Source organism: Musca domestica, unplaced genomic scaffold (assembly GCF_030504385.1).
Source record: "Musca domestica strain aabys unplaced genomic scaffold, Musca_domestica.polishedcontigs.V.1.1 9, whole genome shotgun sequence".
NCBI classification, from domain to species: Eukaryota; Metazoa; Arthropoda; class Insecta; order Diptera; family Muscidae; genus Musca; species Musca domestica.
In genome coordinates this window covers 2,018,353-2,036,232 of record NW_026712435.1, presented here as the reverse complement: position 1 = coordinate 2,036,232, position 17,880 = coordinate 2,018,353, and the positions used below count along the sequence as shown (strand labels likewise).

The window sequence follows — 17,880 nt, the reverse complement described above, 5'->3', positions numbered from 1 at the left end:
AAATATATGAAATAAAAGATTACATTAAAAAACTAAAAAAACTGCGAAAAACTACATCTTTATTGAAATTGGCTGTCTTGCCAGATTATTGTTCCTTCATTATTGAAATAATCTTCAAATCCTTGCCGAACTTCTTCTGCAGCACTTTTTCTACTGCGGTCAATTGTATTGCGGACAGGATTTTTTTCTGCATTTTCTATTGTACTTTCCGCAGGGGAAGTTAAATACGATGCCCTTTTTTTGGACACTAAATTATGCAGTGAGTGTTCTGCAAGCATTGTTTTTTGTTTGGTTTTGTTTATCATTTCTAAATCACACTTTTGGGCCGATAGCCTAGTTTTTACATTTTTTGTGGTCCTTAATGTTTTTAGCATTTGATGGGAGAGGATTCTAATGCACTGACAATTCAAAGAGAGAAAAAAAAAGCAAACATAAATAGAAATATGGCGAGGGTAGGGTGAATGGATAAACAGCACATATGTGTTCATTACAATTATTTTCCGAATATGCACACACAAATTCGATGGGTTTTCGTTTTTCCCTCATTTTCGGAAAATGATTTCACGTTTGTGCATGTGATATGGTGAGATGAAAAATTATGCATGTATCAATGCTGCGGACTGTATGTTGAAGCGGTGGACGAAATTCCGTGTTTTGAACGCCTGAGAAGATAAAAAAGAAAACCACTGAAGGGAAATCCGCCTCGATTGGATCAAATGTTTTTCTCCGTGATTTCGATAATGTCCCTTTAGATTTCCTTATCAGTGCGAATTTCAGACCATTAAGCTCGACTGGAAAGATAAATAAACAAATAAAAATCACATTTCTTTGAATTACGTTTTTAGTGGTAAGGAACTTAAAATGTTTATACCATATAAGCAGGTCGACAGTACAATTGTTTTTGAATTTATATTGTAAATATGTAAAACAATCCCACATAAGGGTTCACAACGCTCTATAAATTGGTGCAGTGTAAAAATGAAACAAACAAGTTGAAGGGATATTTATAAATTTATTCAATCATATGTTTTATTTACAAATTTATTTGAATTGCATATTATGTATGTATCAGCGAGTGTTCTCGTTCATCAAAAATGGCCTTAGCATAGTTTATCTGTAAAGAGAAAAAAAGAATCAATTAGATTTTTTCTGAATTTCAAAAAATTAGGTTTAATGAATCCTAGAAAATCTAACCTTACAGGTCACTACGAAAACTGAAGTGAAACGTGTGTGTGTACATATCAGCCTTTTTTGAAATTACGATTTCCCATTAAAATTACATTACTTTGTTGGCGATTTTGCGACATGTATTTTATTAGTTTAGGGGGTCCGTATTAATGTTCTGTCAGTGGCAGTGAAAGAATACAGGCCAATGCATCAACGATTGGGAACATTGACATGCGAAAAATGGTTCAATGTTTCTTTAAAAATAAGTAGATCTGTATATGTTTTCCTATATGACCCATCGGTTCGATGCGGCTGCCTTACAAATGTGTTCAACCTGTCGCTAGGCAGCCACATCGAAGACAAATGTGGCTTTTATTGTTAGTACCGAAAATTCCTGTGGGTTTACTTCTTCCAATCATTAAAGAAAGCTATCCAGTTGCCAATCATCAACAAGAGTCCCGCCCGTAACATATTACCACAACCTTATTGCTTTCGATACACGCACGTATTAGTCGAAGCAGGCCTAGTGATAGCAGACCCAGACGTAAAAAACGGTCATATTCTTTGTCAAATGGACTGCAAATATGTAAACGCAGTCCATTGTGGCTTTTATTGTTAGTACCGAATGTGGCTTTTATTGTTAGTACCGAAAATTCCTGTGGGTTTACTTCTTCCAATCATTAAAGAAAGCTATCCAGTTGCCGATCATCAACATGAGTCCCACCCGTAACATATTACCACAACCTTATTGCTTTCGATACACGCACGTATTAGTCGAAGCAGGCCTAGTGATAGCAGACCCAGACGTAAAAAACGGTCACATTCTTTGTCAAATGGACTGCAAATATGTAAACGCAGATGAATTTGCAGGGACATTAAATTCCGATCTCAAAACTGCTGATCTCAGACTGCTGACCTGCGAACTGCAACGGGGTGTCTCTTCCGGTGGACTGGGCTCACTATTTTGTAATAATCGAATTGGATTATATATCTATTGTGAATGAAATGAATTTTTGTTTTTCTCTATCGAGTCCAAGTCTCACTTTGTACAAACGTTCGTCATACCCCGAGTTAGGTTTTTCAAAGAACAAAAAATTGACCACGCCTCCTTTTACGCCCAATATTTCGATTTATATAAAATCCTTATATTTGCCGAATAATATCGGTTTTTTTAATTCGTGGCTAATTCGATTAAAATTGTATATTGTAGTATTGAACGGAAAATGATCGGAAAGATGAAGAATTCATTTAGAATTCGAAAACCAAATTCTTTCAAAATATGTGCAGACTACTCGGGACCATTTCGGGACAGTGTAAAGTCATCAAAGCTTTCGAAAAATGACTGTCAATGACTACAATTATACGTATGAGAATATTTTGTTTACTCAGAGCAAGCGCTCAAGCGTCTCTTGGGAGAGAGATACACTTTTATGATCTCTCAATTTTGTTACTCTTTGATTCCATTTTTTTTCAATGGTTTGTGGAGAGAATTACGCATTTGCTGGGCTCTGAACTAAATAGTGTTCATGAGATTTAACTTGTGTGTGTGTGCTCTCTTCGTGACCCAATGGGCACTAATTTACCAATTCCTACTCTCGACAAAGACCAGTACCGGACAGAGAGTCACATTTTTATGTTTTCTCAAATTTGTTACTCTCTGCTTACATAGTTTTTTAATGGTTCTGATTGTGTGTGAAGAAAGTTACGCTCTCTGAGAGCTCGTTCTGATGCAGTTGCCTCGCCCTGATTGAGAGTACATACAATTCGTTGCAATTGAGTCTTAATCTATATATATAAAAGAAAGTTGTGTTAGTTACTACGCTTATAACTTAAGAATCGCTGGACTGATTTTAACGATTCACACAAATTCGGAATTGTCTCCTCTCCGAAAAGGATAATATCCAAAAAAATCACGTAAAAATGTGATATATTAACATTTTCATTTTGACTTTTGAAATGTACAATAGTAATGTTTTATTTTGCATGATTTTTTTCCATTTTGACTTACTTTTTTCTAATGTACATTTGTAGTGTTTTTTATATTTTATTTTTGAATTTTTATTTTGAATTAATTGACTTGATTTCTTGAGAACTGATATTGATGGCGGGTTACATGGAAGTGTAGTGCCGAATTATGTGGTGGCGAAATGGAATATCGAAATAATTGAACGCGGTCACACCAAAGTTAAAGATAATTACTTTTTCAAAATCGCTAAAAAATCACAAAAAAGAGATCTCATTGCAAAAATTCTCAAATCGGAAAAAAATCTAAAAAAAAATCATTGGAATCGAATTTAAAAATAATAGTACATTCTATTGACAATCTTTACAAGGATCTTTAAACATTTGCTGTAAAAAATCAGCGAACAAGTTGAAGATTTTTTCAATTTGTATTATCTTATTGAATTCAATGGAATTTTTTGTGAACAAAATAAAGAATAATTTTTCAATCTATATAATTTTTACCAAAAAATTAAATAAGTGCGAAATACTATGTAAACTGACATCTACCTTTCAATTCCAGGGCCTACACCGTTTTTCAGCTGGAAGATGCGAACACATTTAAACAAACAAAAATGACCGAAAAAAACCTAAGGGGGCTCATTTCAAAGCCTGGGCCTATTTCTTTCATGTGACAATAATCCGTCCAATGAGAGCTCAAAATGCAAAATTCTTTGGGAGTGCAATCAGTAAAATACCAAATATAAAGGGTGCAAAATAGTAGAGCGAATGGGACTTTTAGTAAGAAAAGGATTTCTATCCTTTCCAAACATTCAAGATACCTTAAATCGCTTTTGCAGGTCATGATATCGATCATAATTCTCGGATAAGGGTACAACCCTATTTAACCCATATTTATATAACCTCCGTATGATTTAAGATATTTTTGCGGTCTTGGCCACTTTTTTCTTTGTTTGGCCCTTATTTGGCATCTTTGTTTCTAAGGGGTAGAGAACCTCTTCGCATAAAATTTGAAATTTTCAGAATAAGGTCAATATTTGTCTTGACCACATTCATCAATTGATTTGGCTAAAAAATTGTATTTATGCTACCCTGGGGTGGGGAACCATCATACAGAGTGCCACATAGGAATTTATTTAAATAAAGTCCCCATATTGGAGTATCCCCAAGTCCACTTTCACATCTAATGTGTGGTCAGAAAAGAAAATATTGTATTCTATTGAATTTGTGACCCCCAGGAGAATATTGGTTAGGAACGTATATTTGGGATGTAGATCTATATGAAATAATTTGTGAAAACATGAACAAATTACAAATATAAGAAAGTAGCGCGGGACCAAATATTTGCTGAGTCGTCACTGAATTATACTATGATGAAAAATATGGTCTTTATGGGGTCTCCAACTTACAATTTAAATGGCAAATAAAATTAATTCCCACTTTACGGTAATGGGTGTAAAATAGTAATTATATTTGACTATTCTGAAATCATTCTGTCCTCATTTATGAGGTGGATAAAACTATTTTTACTTATTTAAATCACTCGAATTTTTCAGTTTGACATGCTATGCTGTTCCGCTATATTTTTAATTTGGCCTCTATTTGTCACCTTGGATTATAAGAGGTAGAAGAAAGTTTTCAATGTAGGTCGGAGTAGTGCCCATATAAAGGTACCTCCTGATTTTACCATATTTCTAAGGATTTGGCTAAAAATGTGTATTTGCGGGGTGAAAATCTTACACAAACATTTCAAGATATCTACAAAATTTTAGAATTAAATATAGGCACAGGTATTTCAAAACACTTTTAATCGACCAGTACGTGAACACTTATATCAGTCATATCAGTGAATAATTATGCTTGGGAAAATATGCATAATAGACAAAAACTACGGGCCGGCAACGCGGACCGGGCCAGCTAGTTTGTCATATTTTTTATTTTGGCTTTTTAGCACAGTTAGTCAATAACATTGCCGGCTTTCTTTTGGCAATAGAAAAAAGGAGTTGAGTTTTGGGTTATACCGGTATATGCCATCAATATTATGCAATTCCGGATTGCTTTATGGTCATAAATTATAAACATATTTTCCAACAATGTTTTGTGATTTATGTACGTTGTTGCTTTTGTCGTCTCTTCACCCATTTGTTACTAATACAGCTACTGCTGCTGCTGCCGTTGTTGTGATATTTTTTATGGACATCAAATGAAATGAGGTTAAGTGGGAATTTATATGCGTGTATACATTTGCATTATTTTCAAATCAATTGTTGTTCGTTGGTAAGAATCAGTTAAAAACAGCGGGAACGATTTGGATAATTTTTTTTTAATTGTTCGTCCTACCACGACTTAGTTTTTTATGCAAACAAAAATGACAACGCCCAATTTTACGCCCATATACCTAAAATCCTAATATTTGCCAAAATCATGAAGATATCTGTTCCACAGTTATTGTACGACGTAATCTGACTTGGGGTCAGAGGAACTGGCCACAACTTCTTATATAAATCTATATGTAAAAAAAGTAGATAAGTATAGTAACACATCCGTTGAGAACGGCTGGACCGATTTGACTCAAATTTTCTTTTGGTTATTTGTAATTACAGTGGAAACGTTTTCATGAAAGACAATTTTGAGAAAAGCCTCTGGAAAAATCGCAAAACTGAAAAATGTACTGTATTGTTTTGATATAGAATTTTGTGTGGAATTGTTTCAGAATGCCTTTTAAAATTGAAAATTCTTATTCAAAAAAAAAAAAAAAAAAAAAACGAAAAATGAAGAAATTTGGCATATTTTCTATACATAATATAATTATATGGTTGCCATACCAGATTTTTTTCTTTTGATTAAAAAATACTTCTCAAAGCATCAAAACACTTAAGATCTCAAAATACTTTTAAATTGTGGCTATGTCTATTGGGAACCAATGGTAAACAGTAGATTTCATAATACCGAAAACTTTAAATGTCAAATTACAGTTCATTCGGTAGTAATTGTAACAAAAACATGCAAAAGGGCGAATTTTTAGTGGTTTTATTATACCTAAACGAAACGGATAATCGGATAATTCTGATAATTGAGGTTTGAAAATTTTATTAAATACGATGATATAAAGAGGCTTTTGTTGTATTTTTTTGACAAATGAAAATAGTTTTCAGCCCTTCAAACTACCTCAAGTCGGCCAAATTAGAGCACATTTGGTCGACGAATTTTAAGGAGATAATATTATATGAGGATTATATGTAAAAATATACATTTTGCAACATCAATCATGCTAAGAATAATATAAAAGCCGGTGCAAAGTTTGAAAGACGCATATTAAATTTGGTGACCCTTATCGTAATTGCAAATGGTGAACGGAGAGGCTAACGGACATAATTTATTTAATGGGGTCTCTAACTTTTATAAACCGACGAAACTTTAATTATGATAGTTTAATGAAAGTCATATTGCCAATATATCAATTTAAAAATTACTATAGAATCTGAAATCCAAAACTCCAAAATAAATCCAATGAGAAATCAAAAAGCAAAATTCATTGGGACTGCATTCAGTGAAATACCAAATATGAAGTGTCACTGTAATATGCGGACTATACACTATAGTGGAGCGAATTGAAAATTTAGTAAGAAAAGGAATCATATTTTCTTCCGAACCCTTAAAAGTAACCTTATATAATAGATAACGTTATACGGGGACTATGCGCTATCATCAGTAATTACACTGCGAAGCAAACAATCATTTGTAAAAAATATGTATCAGGTCGGTCTACATTGTCAAATGATGCATCCCCCTTTGAAATTCGCCAAATGTTCGTAATTTGATATTATATATATATGTATATATATATATATATATATATATATATATATATATATATATACACACATATATATATATATATATATATATATATATATATATATATATATATATATATATATATATATATATATATATATATATATATATATATATATATATATATATATATATATATATATATATATATATATATATATATATATATATATATATATATATATATATATATATATATATATATACCATATATTAGCCTAAACACATATTTTCAGCCAAATTGATTCGAAAATATAATCGAAATAGGTAAAATCAGGAGGTACTATTATGTGGACGCTTCTCCGTAACATTGACATTGAAAAATTTCCGCGAAGAGGTCTTCTAAGGGTAAAATCAACCAAAGCATGGTCCTATACTTATAACCATTCGAAGGAATTTGTTGTTCTTTCTAAAAATTCAAATTACCAACATTTGAAGAATTTGTTGTTGTACTATTAAAGGGGGCCATATCACAATGCAGACCGACCTGATACATATTTTGTACAAATGATTCTTCATGTTAGCCCTAGGATTGTATAAAATTTAAAACTCTATCGTAACTTTTGCAGAGTATAGAGCAAAACATTTGAGGTCCTTTGTGTATGGTTGAGCTATATAAGATGTACTCTAAAAACGTTGGACCCGAACAATTTTCCAAGTGTAATTTCCCGCAGTGTAATAACTGACGATAGCGCATAGTCCCTGTATAACATTACATGTGAGTTAAGATTACTTTTAAGGGTTCGGAAGAATTTGCCGAGGATATGAATCCTTTTCTTACTAAATTTTCAATTCACTCCACATTTTGTATAGTCCGCATATTACAGTGCCTCTTCATACTCGGTATTTCACTGATTGCAATCCCAATGAATATTTGATTTTGAGTTCTCATTGGATGGGTTATTTCCATATCTAGGTTTGGACTCCAGAATCGATAGTAATTTCTTAATTGAAATCCTGGCAATATGACTTCAGTTTAACTATCATAAATAAAGTTTAATCAATTCATAAAAGTTAAGGACCCCATAAAGTATGTTAAAGATAAGAATTCTTTGTTGATTAAATTATGTCCGTGAGCCTCTTCGTTCACCATTTACAATTACAATAGAGGTCATCAAATTTAATACGTGTCTTTCAAACGTTGAACAGGTTTTTATATTATTCTTATGATGATTGATGTTGCAAGAGGTATATATTTGTTCCCATTTATATAAAGCCCTCATATAATATTATATCCTAATATTCGTCGACCAAATGTACTCTTATTTGTCCGATTTGAGGTATTCTGAAGGGCCCAAGAGCATTTTTGGTTAGAAATCTTTTGTCAAAAATTACAACATAATTCCACTTTATGATTTATTCCCTATTCACCCGTGCATTTTTATATACGTTATTTCATCGTATTTAATAAAATTTTCAAACCTCAATTATCAGTATTATAAAGGTCTTAGCAATATTTTCCAAATCAAAAATAATGATGAATTCATAAATTTTGGAAGATCGGGTTGTAATATATTTGGTTTTTACCAGGGTAAAATCCTATGTCAATTAAACTATATCCGTCTGTGTGTGCGGCCGTTCGTTCCTACGAAGTTAGAGTATGTCCGTTTCGTTTAGGTATGATATTACCACTAAAAATTCGTCCTTTTGCATGTTTTTGTTACAATTTCTACCGAATTATCTGTAATTTGACAATTAAAGTCTTCAGTATTGTGAAATCAATACCGGCAATATATGTTTAAGAATTTTAAGCATTTTCAATTCCAAAATGCATTGTGAAAAAATTCTTCACAAAAATCAATATCAAAATAGAAGAGTCAAACTTTTTAGTTCCGCGATTTTAATAGAGGTTTTTATCACAATTTTCTTTCATGAAAAAGTTTCCACCTTAATTACAAATAAACAAAGCGGTTCTCAACTGCTACAAACAGATACGTAGGGTTGGAGGGAGAGTCAAGATTACGTCGTATACTAACTGTGGAACAGATATCTTCATGATTTTTGCAAGTATTAGGATTTTTGGTAAATCGATCAAATGGGTGTAAAATTAGGCGTGGTCACTTTTTCTTTGCATAAAAACCTTACTCGGGGTAGAACAAACATTTAAAAAAAAAATTATTCAAACCGTCCCAGGCGTTCTCAACTGATTCAAATACCAACGACCAATTTTTTATATATATAGATTAAAAAGCAGGCATGGTCAGTTCCTCAGCCCCCAAATAAATACTTAGGGCTGGATGGAAAGTCAACAGTATCTCCTGTAATAATTTTTTAACCCATATCTTCATTATTTGGCAAATATAAAGATTTTAGATAAATCGAAATAGTGGGCGGTCCATATATATATATATGGACCGATTTCCATATTTTTTTGTACAAACGTTCGTCATACCCCGAGTAAGGTTTTTAAAGAAAAAAAAATGAGCACGCCTAATTTTAAGCCCACTATTTCGATAAATTTAAGCCCACTATTTCGATATATGGGTTTAAAAAATTATTACAGGAGATACTGTTGACTTTCCATCCAGCCCTAAGTATTTATTTGGGGGCTGAGGAACTGACCATGCTTGCTTTTTAATCTATATATATAAAAAATTGGTCCTTGGTATTTGAATCAGTTGAGAACGCCTGGGACGGTTTGAATAATTTTTTTTAAAAATGTTTGTTCTACCCCGAGTAAGGTTTTTATGCAAAGAAAAAGTGACCACGCCTAATTTTACACCCATTTGATCGATTTACCTAAAATCCTAATACTTGCAAAAATCATGAAGATAACTGTTCCACAGTTAGTATACGGCGTAATCTTGACTCTCCCTCCAACCCTACGTATCTGTTTGTAGCATTTGAGAACCGCTTTGTTTATTTGTAATTAAGGTGGAAACTTTTTCATGAAAGAAAATTGTGATAAAAACCTCTATTAAAATCGCGGAACTGAAAAGTTTGACTCTTCTATATTGATATTGATTTTTGTGAAGAATTTTTTCACAATGCATTTTGGAATTGAAAATGCTTAAAATTCTTAAACATATATTGCCGGTATTGATTTCACAATACTGAAGACTTTAAATGTCAAGTTACAGATAATTCGGTAGAAATTGTAACAAAAACATGCAAAAGGACGAATTTTTAGTGGTAATATCATACCTAAACGAAACGGACATACTCTAACTTCGTAGGAACGAACGGCCGCACACACAGACGGATATAGTTTAATTGACATAGGATTTTACCCTGGTAAAAACCAAATATATTACAACCCGATCTTCCAAAATTTATGAATTCATCATTATTTTTGATTTGGAAAATATTGCTAAGACCTTTATAATACTGATAATTGAGGTTTGAAAATTTTATTAAATACGATGAAATAACGTATATAAAAATGCACGGGTGAATAGGGAATAAATCATAAAGTGGAATTATGTTGTAATTTTTGACAAAAGATTTCTAACCAAAAATGCTCTTGGGCCCTTCAGAATACCTCAAATCGGACAAATAAGAGTACATTTGGTCGACGAATATTAGGATATAATATTATATGAGGGCTTTATATAAATGGGAACAAATATATACCTCTTGCAACATCAATCATCATAAGAATAATATAAAAACCTGTTCAACGTTTGAAAGACACATATTAAATTTGATGACCTCTATTGTAATTGCAAATGGTGAACGAAGAGGCTCACGGACATAATTTAATCAACAAAGAATTCTTATCTTTAACATACTTTATGGGGTCCTTAACTTTTATGAATTGATTAAACTTTATTTATGATAGTTAAACTGAAGTCATATTGCCAGGATTTCAATTAAGAAATTACTATCGATTCTGGAGTCCAAACCTCCAAAAAATTTACTAGATATGGAAATAACCCATCCAATGAGAACTCAAAATCAAATATTCATTGGGATTGCAATCAGTGAAATACCGAGTATGAAGAGGCACTGTAATATGCGGACTATACAAAATGTGGAGTGAATTGAAAATTTAGTAAGAAAAGGATTCATATCCTCGGTAAATTCTTCCGAACCCTTAAAAGTAATCTTAACTCACATGTAATGTTATACAGGGACTATGCGCTATCGTCAGTTATTACACTGCGGGAAATTACACTTGGAAAATTGTTCGGGTCCAACGTTTTTAGGGTCCATCTTATATAGCTCAACCATACACAAAGGACCTCAAATGTTTTGCTCTATACTCCGCAAAAGTTACGATAGAGTTTTAAATTTTATACAATCCTAGGGCTAACATGAAGAATCATTTGTACAAAATATGTATCAGGTCGGTCTGCATTGTGATATGGCCCCCTTTAATAGTACAGCCCTATTCAAATTCTTCAAATGTTGGTAATTTGAATTTTTAGAAAGAACAATAAATTCTTTCGAATGGTTATAAGTGGTTATAAGTGCTTTGGTTGATTTTACCCTTAGAAGACCTCTTCGCGGAAATTTTTCAATGTCAATGTTACGGAGAAGCGTCCACATAATAGTACCTCCTGATTTTACCTATTTCGATTATATTTTCGAATCAATTTGGCTGAAAATATGTGTTTAGGCTAATATGGGGTAGAGAACCATCTTACATGGGCTACTATAGACATTTGATGTATACTTTTTTAAATATGTGACTTATTATTTAGGTTTTTGACTCTCAAATTAAAATCTCTGCCTAAAAAATAGGATTAGGTTTTTTGAGACATCATAAATTGCCCGTTACGTGAACCTGTATTGACATTTTTGCAATACGTATTAATTTGTATTTAGTCGAGCCATTATTTATACTAAAAATTGTACCACTTATGTGAGTCAGATCTGTGAATTCTTATACTTTAAAAACAATGCATTAAAGACTAAGACTACGGGCCGGCAACGCGGACCGAGCCATGGATTTTATGTATTTCTTCCAAGAGACAATTCCGATTTTGTGTGAATCTTTAAAATCAGATCAGCGGTTTTTGAGTTATAAGCGTTGCAATTAACACAACTTTATTTGATATATATAGATAGATTAGAAGTTTGCTGGTAAGTTCGTCGGCCCCTAAATAAATCCCTAGGGTTGGAGGGAAAGTCAACAGTATCTCGTGTAATAATTTTCAAACCGATATCTTCATTATCTAGCGAATATAAAGATTTTAGATAAATCAAGATTATGGGCGTACAAGTAGGCGCGGTCAAATTTTTTTCTTTAAAAACCTAACTCGGGGTATGATGAATATATATATATATATATATATATATATATATATATATATATATATATATATGTATATATATATATATATATATATATATATATATATATATATATATATATATATATATATATATATATATATATATATATATATATATATACATATATATATATATATATATATATATATTGGCTCAGACAGCGTTGCCCGTCTGTAGTTTTAGTTTTTATAATAATAATAAAATAAAAACAAGTAAAAAAACATTAAGTTCGGCCGGGCCAAACTTTTAATACCCTCCACCTTAGGGTAAAAGAGACATTGGAAGAAATGTGGCAAAAACCATTAAAATTCCGAATATCGGGAGGTATCGTTATATGGGGGCTACACCAAAACGTGGACCTATAATTACAATGTTTCGCCACACGAACTAGGACCCATTATAATTCACAAATACAAATTTTTAGACAAATCAGTGGAAAAATGTGGCAAAAACCATCAAAATACCGAATATCGGGAGGTACCGTTATATGGACCCATGCATGCAATGTTTCGCCACCGGAGCTGGAACCCATTATGACCAACAAATACCAATTTTTAGACAAATCCATGAAAGAGTGTGGCAAAAATCATCAAATTACCGAATATCGGGAGGTACCGTTATATAGGGGCTATGCCAAAACGTGGACCCATACATGCAATGTTTCGCCACCGGAGGTGGAAACCATTATGACCTACAAATACCAATTTTTAGACAAATCCGTGAAAAAAATGTAGCAATAATAATCAAATTACCGAATATCGGGAGGTACCTTTATATAGGGGCTATACCAAAACGTGGACCTATACATGCAGTGTTTTGCCACACGCATAGGGACCCGTTATGACCTACAAATACCAATTTTCAAACAAATCCGTGAAAAAATGTGGCATAAATCATCAAAATACCGAATATCGGGAGGTACCGTTATATGGGGACTATACCAGAACGTGGACCGATATATCTCATTTTCAATACCAACCATCCTAGACACAATGCGAACTGCTCTGCAAAATTTTGGCGCTCTACGTCAAATACTGTGGGCTGTATCGTGATTTCAACAGACAGACAGACAGACGGACAGACAGACAGACGGACATCGTTAAATCGACTTAGAATTTTATGCTGATTATGAATATATATACTTTATGGGGTCTACGACGAATATTTAAGGATGTTACAAACGGAATGACAAAGTTAATATACCCTCCTTACCAAGGTGGAGGGTATAATAATTCATACATCTGGCTGACATAAGCAATTCAAAAATTTCAATATAGGTTCGCGTACCGGGCGATTCATAGTGTTTCAAAAAAACCTGATCCTATTTTCCAGCCAAAGGTTTTAATTTGAGAGTTGGAATCCCAAGCACATTTATTAAACAATATACTCTACCCCTATATTATCCTAACCAAAGCCAAATCGATTCGAAAATATAATCAAAACCCTCGAAATAGGTAAAATCAGGAGGAACCTTTATATGAGCGCCACTCCAAAACATTGAGGTGACCTAGAATGTGACCAATCCCTGGAAATAGTAATATAAGGGTCCTATACTTATAATTATTTGAAAGAATGTTTTCTTCGTTCTAAAATCTCAAATAACCAACATTTAAGGAATTAAAAAAGGGCTATATCACAATGCAGACCAACCTGAATATTTATGTAACTTATAGGACTGCATCAAATTTAAAACTCTATCTTAAATTTTGCGTAGTATAGAGGAAAATATTTGAAGCCCTTTGTCTATGTTTATGTTATATAAAATGGACCCTAAAAAAGTTTGACCCGGGAACCCTCCCTTTTGGGATTTTTATCTACCAACCGAAAAATTGCCCAGCCTCATGATTGTCTACGGCACAGTGTAATTACTGATGATAGCACATAATCCCCGTTTGACGTTACCTATAATTTAAGGTTACGGGTTCGTTTAAGGGTTCGGAAGGATTTTCCGATGATATGAATCTTTTTCTTACTTAATTTTCAATTCGTTCCACTATTTTGTACAGGACGCATATTACATTGCCTCTTTATATTTGGTAGTTCACTGATTGCAGTCCCAATGAATTTTGCATTGGATGGATTATTTCCATATCTAGTCAATTTCTTGGAGTTTCCGACTTCAGGATCGATAGTAATTTCTAAATAGATAAATATGACTTTAATTTAACTATCATAAATAAGGTGCCATCGGTTTATAAAACAAATTATATTAAAAAGTAGAAATCTTTGTCGATTAAATTATGGCATGTTTTTGTTACAATTTCTACTGAATGAACTGTAATATGACATTTAATGTTTTGAGTATTGTGAAATCAATACCGGCAATAACTGTTTAAAAGCACGTTGAGCTTTTAAATCTTTTGATGCTTCGAGAAGTATTTTTTAATCAAAATTGAACATATAACCATATAACGGCATGTACACAATTTTCAATTCCAAAACGCATTCTGAAACAATTCTACACAAAATTCCATATCCAAATAGAACAGTAAATACAGTGCTGCAATTTTTCTAGAGACTTTGCTCAAAATTTTCTTTCTTGAAAACGTTTTCAGTGTAATTACAAATAACCAAAGGAAAATATGAGTTAAATCGGGCCAGTTATCCTCAACTGAAGTGCTACTATGCTTTTTTAAACATTTTTACATATAGATCAAAAAAAGTGGGTGTGGGCAGCTCCTCTGACCCACACAGATACCTGGGCTTGGAGTGAGAGTCAAGATTACGTTGTATACTAACTGTGGAGCAGATATCTTCATTATTTTGGCAAATAGGATTTTAGGTAAATCGAAAAAAGGACGTAAAATTGGGCGTGGTCACTTTTTCTTTGCATAGAAACCTAACTCGTGGTAGGACGAACATTAAAAAAATATCCCAATCGTTCTAGCCGTTCTCCACTGATTATTATATATATATAGATTAGAAGTATGCGTGGTCAGTTCCTCAGCCCCCAAATAAATCCCTAGGGTTGGAGGGAACGTCAACAGTATCTCGTGTAATAATATTCAAATCGATATCTTCATTATCTGGCTAATATAAAGATTTTAGATAAATAAAAATAGTGAGCGTAAAAGTAGGCGTGGTCAATATTTTTTTCTTTAAAAACCTTACTCGAGGTATGACGAACGTTTGTACAAAAAATATGCAAATAGGTCCAGCCGTTCTCAACTAATTCCATCACCAACGAACAACAATTGATTTTATATATATATATATATATATATATATATATATATATATATATATATATATATATATATATATATATATATATATATATCACGCACTATTTTTAGGGAGAAACGAAATATCTCTCTTCCCAGAGGAACACCGAACGTACAACATTTTCTTTAGTTAACTGGAAATTACCCACAAAACACCCGATAAATCAGCGACAAAAAAAAAAAAAAAACAAACAATTTCGAAAATTTTCCAATTTTTTGGAGATTGGTTTCTGTGTTTTAAATGGGTATATTTTTGTAAATTTTCGCTGTACAAATTTTCACATTCATCGGCATTTAATCAGATGCTTTCAATTTGATGTTTTTTTTTTAAATTAGCAAGACTATTTGTTTTTGGAGAACAACTTTACAAAATGTGAAAAATTTAAATATTAATATGTAATAAGAAAATAAAAGAATATTTCCAAAATTTTTAGATAAATCAGCTGATTTATTTGTTTTGATAAATCAGCTATTAGTTGCAAGCTACTTTCCGCACTTCCTTGCAAAAGCGTATAAAACTTCTTAACTCTCTCAGAAAGATGTAGCTGGACAATTCCGGGTGTTTTGTATCTCTCTTCCCAGAGGAACGCCGAACGTACAACATTTTCTTTAGTTAACTGGAAATTACCCACAAAACACCCGATAAATCAGCGACAAAAAAAAAAAAACAAACAATTTCGAAAATTTTCCAATTTTTTGGAGATTGGTTTCTGTGTTTTAAATGGGTATATTTTATTTTGATCCGTGTACATAGACAGATTTATAGCAATTATCACAAAATGTTTTATATATAAACAAATTAGATTTATTTTTAATGGGAACAGAAAATACATATTTTAGTTTAGCTTGGAATGCTTTCACTTTACCAGCTCCCGCAGGCGTCCATCCTTCTTGGTGTTTTGCTGAATATGTATCTGCGTCCAATTCAAGATCGATTGAAATGTTGCTACGGGGGTCGCGATGTAGGCGTTCCCTTAAAGCCCAAGTGCCGCTTGCATGCTTTTTCATTATTTTAATGAATGACCTAGCCCCAGTCGTTAAAATTCTGAATAGGTAATTCTTGACATTGATGATGATTGACAAATTATGGTTCGCACATTTTTCCATGTACATACTTCTCACACGCATCAGGGAAGTAGGGACAAACACAAAGTCCCAGGCGAAAGGTGGTAAATCAATGGATGCTGGCTGTAGGGTATCTAAATGTGGTGCTCCATGTATTAGTGTGGTGTCGGTAATCGCACCTTCGACAGCCAATCAAACTGGTGCAATCTGGCGTCAAATGACTCCTTGTCAGGCAAGTTTGACAAATTTGGTTATGGGTCGACTTGTTACACCGATACAAGTTTTGATGATCTACGATCTTGATATTTAGGTCAAACCCTTTGTACGGTCGGACAATGCGTCCCAATCTCCATTCAGTTGTTAATAAGCGGTCGTCTTTCAGAACAACGAGGTCCCCTTCTTTTAAAATATTATTCTGAAATTTCCATTTGTGTCTTCTATGAAGTTCATTCAAATAATCATTTTTCCATATATTCTGAGACGTTTTTAACGATTAATGATTTCCAACCCAGAAACTTGTAACGAAAGCAATTGGGTCGAATCAAATGCTGGAGTCAAGAAAAATATTCACTCTGCCGCCATTTTCCAGCGAAACGTTTTGTTTATAAGATTACTTTGTTTCTAAAATCTTAAAACCATTAAAATTTCGTTGATGTGCCGAAGAATACCTCAGACATGATTCAAATAGCGATTGTGTCAAAAAAAATCTCGTAGAATCTCAAAAACGAAAAAAAAAAAATCAGCGAGTGTTTGATATGTGTGTCTCATCTCCAATTTCATGAGAAAAGGAGTTAGCTTCCAAACTCAATATGTTTTCAAAATTATATTCATATAAAGCGTCCAAAAATAAATATTACCGGTTAGCGATCCTAACTTTTCAATTTGTTCACAGAGAAGATAATTCTACTTTTGGAATTTGTAATAATTTTTTATTGGTTCGTAAACTCAATAACTTTCTTCTTGTTCACTATTTGTTCTTGTTTAAATGTTTTTTTTTTTTTTTTGGTTTAAAAATTTTTCTAAGAAAATATGTAATTGTTAAGACCAAACGTGTTTAACTTACACTTATATTTTTTAAATTTTGCCACAAAAATAATTGTTTTAAATTTTTAATTCAAGTTCATTAAAAATTTATGAAAAGAGAAAATAATTTTAGTTCACCAAGGTAAGCAATAGTAGATTTTGAATTCACATATAACTATAGTTTTCAGAAGCAAGTATTTTAGTTTCATAATTTTTATTTGTGACTTATACTATTTTGCCACTTATTCGAAAATTTGTAAGTTAGCACTTTTAATGTTTGTTTATCGGTTTACATGGTAGAAAAATACAGGTAACAGCAAGTGTTGTTGTACAACAATCG

General features: G+C 32.5%; 1 protein-coding gene across 3 annotated transcripts in view; it reads right to left on the bottom strand.

The window, feature by feature from the left end:
• Positions 1-45: 45 nt before the first annotated feature.
• The window catches only part of LOC101897013 (intermembrane lipid transfer protein Vps13D), a 352,800-nt gene continuing 334,965 nt past the window's right edge, over positions 46-17,880 (bottom strand). For 2 of the 3 annotated variants that reach the window (XM_059131501.1, XM_059131503.1), the window contains one exon: positions 993-1,114. In XM_059131501.1, the coding sequence (XP_058987484.1) occupies positions 1,058-1,114 (57 nt within the window). In that variant the 3' untranslated portion in view covers positions 993-1,057. Of the gene's footprint in view, positions 792-992; positions 1,115-17,880 lie in introns of those variants that run through there. The other variant, XM_059131502.1, reaches the window with a different exon arrangement.